Genomic DNA, 7,925 nt, shown 5'->3' on the forward strand with positions numbered 1-7,925 from the left:
CTTGTAATGGGCATACTGGAGTCATAAAAGGTCTTGTAATGGGTATCATTGGAGTCATAAAAGATCTTGTAATGGATGTCACAGTGGTCATAAAGGTTCTTGTAATGGACTTTATGAGGGTCATAGAGGTTCTTGCAATGGGAATCACAGGGGTTGTAAAAATTCTTGTAATGGGCAATATGGGGGGTCATAGAGGTTCTTGTAATGGGCTTTACTGGGGGGGTTATAGAGGATTTTGCAATGGGCTTTACTGGGGGTCATAGAAGCTTTTGCAATGGGCATCACTGGGATCATAGTATAATTGTAATGGGCATCATTGGAGTCATAAAGAATCTTGTAATGGGCATCACTGGGGTCATAAAGGCTCTTGTAATGGACATTACAAGGGTCGTAGTGGTTCTTGTAATAAGCACCACTGGGGTCGTAGAAGTGCTTGTAATGAGCATTACTGGAGGTTGTAGAGGTTCTTGTAATGGGCATCACATGGCTCATAAAGGTTCTTGTAATGGACATCATGAGGGTCATAGAGTTTCTTGCAATGGGCATCATTGGGGTTATACAGATTCTTTTGGGCAGAAACTTGCATTTCCTTTCGCGATACCAGAATGCACAGATGTGAATGGGGCCTAGATGAACAGTCTTCAAAACAGACATCTATTAATGCCAACAAATATTTTTCATTCTTGTTCTCATTCTTTGCATTCACAACAAAATCTTTTAGGCGATAGCCCTCCTTCATACACAGAGCTGATGTCTATCTGCATAAATACATGATTGGATTGGTTGATGAGTGAGGCTCACTGTGTACAATATCACCAAAGAGCATCACATGGTCCCTCAGATCTCGGTGGATGCCCCTCACAGCCCCTCAGTTAGCAGAGAAAATCGAATTTATTGAAATTAGTTCACCTTCTCTATGTGTGTCGGGTAACCCCGGGGTCACCAGAAAGATAATCATCTAGTACAGATTTCAAAGCAGCAGTCCTTATAGTAAACCTCAGGGACATCATCAGTACTGGGGATTATGTTAAAGCTGTATACTTACAGAATACAGATTTACCCCTCAAGTGTTCCTGCAAAATCCTCATTTCCTAATGTGTGCATAAAACTCAATCATCTTTCCTTTTACAATGAAGGAACCCTGACAGTAATGTTCAGGTCTCGTAAAAATGGTACATTAGCCACACCATATTACTGGCCAAGGCGGCTCCTTATACTGGTGGTAAGTGGGAAGAATATTCCTTACATTGGAGGTCAGTGGGAACAATGCCCCTTACATTGGTGGTCAGTGGGAAGAATGCCCCTTACATTGGTGGTCAGTGGGAAGAAAGCTCCTTACATGTGAGGTCAGTGGAAAGAAGAATGCTCCTTACATTGATGGTTAGTGGGAGGAATGCCCCTTACATTGGTGGTCAGTGGGAAGAATGCCCCTTACATTGAAAGTCAGTGGGAAGAATGCCCCTTACATTGGAGGTCAGTGGGGAGAATGCCCCTTACATTGGAGGTCAGTGGGAGGAATGCCCCTTACATTGAAGGTCAGTGGGAAGAATGCCCCTTACATTGGTGGTCAGTGGGGAGAATGCCCCTTACATTGGAGGTCAGTGGGAGGAATGCCTCTTACATTGAAGGTCAGTGGGAAGAATGCCCCTTACATTGGAGGTCAGTGGGGAGAATGCCCCTTACATTGGAGGTCAGTGGGAGGAATGCCCCTTACATTGAAGGTCAGTGGGAAGAATGCCCCTTACATTGGAGGTCAGTGGGGAGAATGCCCCTTACATTGAAAGTCAGTGGGAAGAATGCCCCTTACATTGGAGGTCAGTGGGGAGAATGCCCCTTACATTGGAGGTCAGTGGGAGGAATGCCCCTTACATTGAAGGTCAGTGGGAAGAATGCCCCTTACATTGGTGGTCAGTGGGGAGAATGCCCCTTACATTGGAGGTCAGTGGGAGGAATGCCTCTTACATTGAAGGTCAGTGGGAAGAATGCCCCTTACATTGGAGGTCAGTGGGAGGAATGCCCCTTACATTGAAAGTCAGTGGGAAGAATGCTCCTTACATTGGAGGTCAGTGGGAGAATGCCCCTTACATTGGAGGTCAGTGGGAGGAATGCCCCTTACATTGGTGGTCAGTGGGAAGAATGCTCATTACATTGATGGTTAGTGGGAGGAATTACCCTTACATTGAAGGTGAGTGGGAAGAATGCCCCTTACATTGGAGGTCAGTGGGAAGAATGCCCCTTACATTGGTGGTCAGTGGGAGGAATGCCCCTTACATTGGAGGTCAGTGGGAAGAATGCCCCTTCCATTGGAGGTCAGTGGGAAGAATGCCCCTTCCATTGGAGGTCAGTAGGAAGAATGCTCCTTACATTGGAGGTCAGTGGAATGAATGCCCCCTTACATTGGTGGTCAGTGGGAAGAATGCTCCTTACATTGGAGGTCAGTGGGAAGAATGCTCCTTACATTGGAGGCCAGTGGGAAGAATGCCCCTTCCATTGGTGGTCAGTGGGAAGAATGCTCCTTACATTGGAGGTCAGTGAGAAGAATGCCCCTTACACTGGAGGTCAGTGGGAAGAATGCTCCTTACATTGGAGGTATGTGGGATGAATGTTCTATTTATTGGTTTTTAAACCAAAGTTTAGTGTCACTCCTTCCTTGGAGTGGAATTCTTTGACAGGTACACTTAGCACAGCTCTTAGCAGAGCACACAATGATGCGTTTCTTCATCTCCCCCATCCACAGCACAATGAGATGTAATGAAAAGTGGGTCTCTCTATTAGAACTTCATCAGCGTTCATAGCTGCAATCCATCACTCTACTTATTGAACTCGGCACTTCGCTGTTCTTTCTCTATATAAGAGCCCTTCGCTGTGCGCACTGTACTCCTCCCTTCTATGTAAAGAAACATCAGAAGTAAAGCAGAACTCCAGACCAAACGGCCAAACGCACAGATAGGATACATATACAGGAGCTGCTTTACCTGCCAAAGGATTTGTATTTCTGTCCATCCAGTATTTTCTAAAATAAAAAAGGCAATTGTTTATAACACACAGTGCTTCAGCACCTAGAATTTCCATTTGGGGTTTAGATTTCCTTTTTTTTTTGGCTCGTGTGGCCCTTTATCCCCCCCATCCTTTCATCTCCGCTCCTCCTCATCAATATACATTGAGCGCTGCATCATGCCATCAGTCATACAGCGGGATGATTCACCGTGTGCCAGAGATTATTCCCACGTGAAATCCACTTTGTTTGTCTATTCATCCAGCTTTGCCGCAGACTTCTCCATGCGAGGCATGCTCTGAATCCAAACCGGCTCCGGCTAATGAGGAAATCCAGCACCAGAGCACGCACCGCTGTGGGCTTTCTGCGCATTGTTCCCTTGCACGATACAGCAAAAGACGCCCACTCTCAGCAGGCTCAGACGCCGGAGCGTTGGAGCACGCTTCAAAGTACCACCCTAACAATCTATTATTGGATCTTCTCAATACAAGTTTATAGTCCCAACATTGGAGAATTTAAGGAGATGCTTACTCAGATTCCCCAGTTGGACCCCCCAGGCCCCTACTTCCTCCCCCTATTGTCTTTTCCTTGGGTTTGGTGTGTACCATGGATTTATATGAAAGTGGACCTAACAGAGGCATAACTAGAACCTTCAGGGCCCCGATGCAATAAACCATGAAGGGCCTCCTGGACCCCTGGCCGGGGCCCTTCCCTTCAAGCCTGGGGCTCTTCCCACTGATCCTGGGGCCCTTTACTCTCGTTGCGGGACCCTTTCACAAGTTCTGTAGTGGGGCCCCCTTCCTGCCATTTTGGGGCCTCCCCACGGTGGTGGAATGCCAGGGCCCGGTCGCAAGTCTGACCTTTGCGATCCTGGAAGTTCACCCACTTGTGTCAGTAGTTTTTATCTTTTTGGAATTTTAATTGTATTATTTTTTATCATTTTTTTTACAATGTCACTGACTATGACTCTGTCCATTCAGAAAAGGAAGGAGCTGGTAAATTACATATTTACCGACCCCTTCCTGGTTCTCTATTGTGACACATCCCCTGCAGCAGCTGGCAGGAGAGGGAAGGGAGCACAGTGTGGGGGGGGGGGGACTAGGGGAGCACACAGGGGCCCAGAGACAGCAGAACACAAGTGAACTGGATAGGAGGAGTGGCGGGGGCAGCATACAGAGGAACCAATCTCCTCCATTTTCCTCCGGCAGCTACAGGAGGAAAAAGGAGGACAGTGATTTCTCTACATTCTGCCCCCGCCACCCCTCCTATCCAGGTGTACAGGGGAGCTGCACAGGCCCTCTGGAGCATGGGCCCGGTTGCACTTGCAACCCCTACAACCCCTGTAGTCACGCCCCTGGCTGCCATACAGCTTCAAATAAGGTTAATGGTGTATATGAACAATCGGTTTTGTGCACAAACTGATACTACAAGAGTTTGAGGATAGTGAAGTCTGGAACAGCTAAAAGAATAAAAGAAAATAGATAAAGGGTATAGCAATGAAAACTTTTGAAATTAAGTTATTTATCAATATACTGATTGGTTTACTTCTTTTCTTTTGCTTGCAGGGGGATGAACTGAAGAGATTCCTCATTCCTAGGACTATGCAGAGAACAGAATGGTGTCAGCCAAGGAGACAGATATGTACGACGCCATCTTGGAAACTAACGATGGATCTAGTTCCGATGCCAGCTGGTACTTTCCGTACTCGCTGGGCTTCCAGGTGTCCCTCACCAGCTTCCTTATGTTGGAGATTGTATTGGGTTTTAGCAGCAACTTGACAGTCCTCGTGCTTTACTGCATGCAGTCCAACCTTGTGGATTCAGTTAGCAACATGGTGACCATGAACCTTCATGTCTTGGACATCATCATCTGTGTGATCTGTGTCCCTCTGACAATAGTCATCATCTTGATTCCTCTTGAGCAGAACATAGCTCTGGTTTGCTGCTTCCATGAGGCCTGTGTCACCTTCAGTAGCATTGCAACAGCCATCAATGTCCTTGTCATCAGTCTGGACAGGTATGATATCTCCGTGAGACCCGCTAATCGGGTTCTCACCCCCAGCAGGATGGTGCTACTCCTGTCCTGTGTCTGGTTTGTCTCGCTCATGGTCTTCTTCATTCCTTTCTTCGAGGTGGAATTTTTTGGTGACCCAGATCACATTGCTACCTGGCAGAACCGGACTTTACTCTGCGTAAGTGTCAATGAGTATCACACAAGTGTGGGTATGTACTACCATCTTGTCATCCAGATACCCATTTTCTTTGCAGCGGTGGCTGTTATGCTGGTCACCTATTCCAAAATCCTTCAGGCCCTCAACATTAGGATTGGCAACCATTTTAAGAGGAGCCAACGGCGGAAAACCAAGAAGAAGAAGAAAAGGAAACCTTCGGACCAAAACACCATGGCGGAAACCAAGAGACTGGCTCCTCCTGTTGTCCCGAACCCGCCAATGAGGGTACAGGCCTCTGTGTCTGTCATCATCGCCTTAAGGCGCGCAGTGAAACGCCACCGGGATCGCAGAGAACGCCAGAAACGTGTCTTTAGGATGTCTCTCATTATCATCACCACCTTTCTGCTCTGCTGGGCCCCCATATCTATTGTGAACCTACTTATCCTCTGTCTGGGGCCCAGTGATTTCATGGTAAAACTGCGAATCTGCTTTATCACCATGGCCTACGGCACAACCATTTTCCACCCTCTGTTGTATGCTTTCACTCGACAGAAATTCCGCAACGTCTTGAAAAATAAGATGAAGAAGAGAGTGGTTTCAGTGTTGCAAGTTGACCCTGCTCCTGGGGGGACAGTTATACACAACTCTTGGATAGAACCCAAAAAGGGGAGGAAAGCAAAGCTGGAGTGTAGCGATGGGACTGACCGATGTCTTACAGATGCCGTAAAGGAATGATCTTTCGAAGCTGGTGTTACAAAGACTCTTAAGACAGAGGGGTTAATGGCGGATATAAGTGCACAATTTTTTTTTCAACTCTCAATCTTTATACATACGAGGAGCCGTATATGATATCGGTTGTAGCCAAAAACTATAGCCTAGCTCCATTTTTAAAGCACTGCCGTGTTACCTCTGTGGCTTGGCTCGCCACAAGTCCATTCAACCCATCCGATATAGGATGGATAATCCAGGTGATCCGTACCCCGTATGTAGGGGAAGCTGCAGTGAGTTTCGAGCCATTTCGAGTCGATTGTCAAAACCTGGCAAATCGAGAATCTACAAGTTTTTATAGTGAGTAGAACCGCATGCCTTGATGTGTCAAAGAATCATCCTAGGACAGAAATTTCTTCTTTCAAGTTAATAAAAATGGACACACATCAAAGAAACAGGACCTTCTAAAAGAACCTGTATTTTTCTACGGATAATATATTTGATTTTAACATCACCGCAGCCAAGAACTGTAAATTTAGGACTGTAAAAAGAAAAATATATCAACAATATTTGTTTTATAGTTTAAAAAAGAATATATATATATATAGAGTGTGGTGTCTAAATATTCAGTCTGGCTATAAAAGGCATAAGCCTCCCTAGGGACACTTTAGTAAATGTGCGTTAGTTAGCACATATTTTAAATCCACTACAGATAGTCAATGTATTCTTCCACTTTTCTTAAAAAAAAAATTAGAAAGAAACAAAAAATATAAATGTAACCTTCCAATTTATCGAGGCAATTCAAATTAGAGCCAGTGGCTATTTGCACCAAATTTTCTGCAATACGCAAGGGTGCAGTTCTGACATTGTGAATGGTACGCTGTCCGTTTCATCCATGTGGTACGTCTGTAGAAGATAGTTAGCTCATTAAAGCACAATAGGATGTATGTGTCGGCAATTTAATGACAATGTCAGTGCAAAAAATAAAACAATGCAAGGGAACTTCAGAAACAGTTAACAGAGGCTGAGGAATCCAATCCCTTCACAGCCTAACATGTGAATAGGTCTCTGGAAAGCCATCTTGTGCACCATGCAGGCTGCCAATTCACTAACAGGAACATGGCTGAAAAAGGGCACATTTTAGAAGGCATCGCTTTTGTGAAAAGTGTTAAAGGGCACATGTAAGGGCACGTATCCAGAGCCATTGTTAAATAGAATGTAAAATGAAGCTTCACTTGAGGTGAAAGGTGGAAAGGCCACATACAGACTGGCATCCCTTGACCAAAGGATGGACAAAGGCACATTTAGAAAGGTAACCCTTGACTGAACTGTGGAAAAGAACACATATAGTAAGTCAACCTTAGAGTTAAGGAAGGAAAGGCCACATACAGACAGGCATCCTTTGACCGAAGGGTGGACAAGGGTACATTTAGAAAGGTAACCCTTGACCGAACTGTGGAACAGGACACATATAGTAAGTCAACCTTTAAGTGAAAGGTGGAAAGGCCACAAACAGACAGGCATCCCTTGACTGAAGGGTGGACAAGGGTACATTTGGAAAGGTAACCCTTGACCGAACTGTGGAACAGGACACATATTGTAAGTCAACCATTGAGTGAAAGGTGGAAAGGCCACATACAGACAGGCATCCATTGACTGAAGGATGGACAAAGGAACATTTAGAAAGGTAACCCTTGACTGAACTGTGGAACAGAAAACATATAGTAAGTCAACCTTTGAGTTAAACGAAGGAAAGGCCACAAACAGACAGGCATCCCTTGACTGAAGGGTGGACAAGGGTACATTTAGAAAGGTAACCCTTGACCGAACTGTTGAACAGAACACATATAATAAGTCAACCTTTGAGTGAAAGGTGTAAAGGCCACATGCAGACAGGCATCCTTTGACTGAAAAGTGAACAAGGGCACATTTAGAGAGTCATCCCTTCAATGAATTGTGGAACAGGGCACATATGCAGGGTCATTGGTAAACAGATTTTGTGAAGCTTCACTTGACTGAAGGGTGGAAACAGGTACATAAAGTAAGGCAACT

The 7,925-nt window shown here is 45.4% G+C and overlaps 1 protein-coding gene across 4 annotated transcripts in view; it reads left to right on the top strand.

Moving 5' to 3' along the window:
• The window catches only part of LOC309561320 (G-protein coupled receptor 22-like), a 59,063-nt gene extending 51,450 nt beyond the window's left edge, over positions 1-7,613 (top strand). For 2 of the 4 annotated variants that reach the window (XM_082265178.1, XM_082265179.1), the window contains one exon: positions 4,561-7,344. In XM_082265178.1, coding sequence (XP_082121304.1) covers positions 4,611-5,900 — 1,290 coding nt within the window. In that variant the 5' untranslated portion in view covers positions 4,561-4,610 and the 3' untranslated portion in view covers positions 5,901-7,344. Of the gene's footprint in view, positions 1-4,560; positions 7,345-7,364; positions 7,421-7,489 lie in introns of those variants that run through there. The other 2 variants (XR_014225558.1, XR_014225559.1) reach the window with 2 other exon arrangements.
• Positions 7,614-7,925: the final 312 nt, after the last annotated feature.

This window comes from Pelophylax lessonae (genome assembly GCF_965119305.1).
Source record: "Pelophylax lessonae genome assembly, chromosome: 8".
In the NCBI taxonomy this organism is placed as follows: Eukaryota; Metazoa; Chordata; class Amphibia; order Anura; family Ranidae; genus Pelophylax; species Pelophylax lessonae.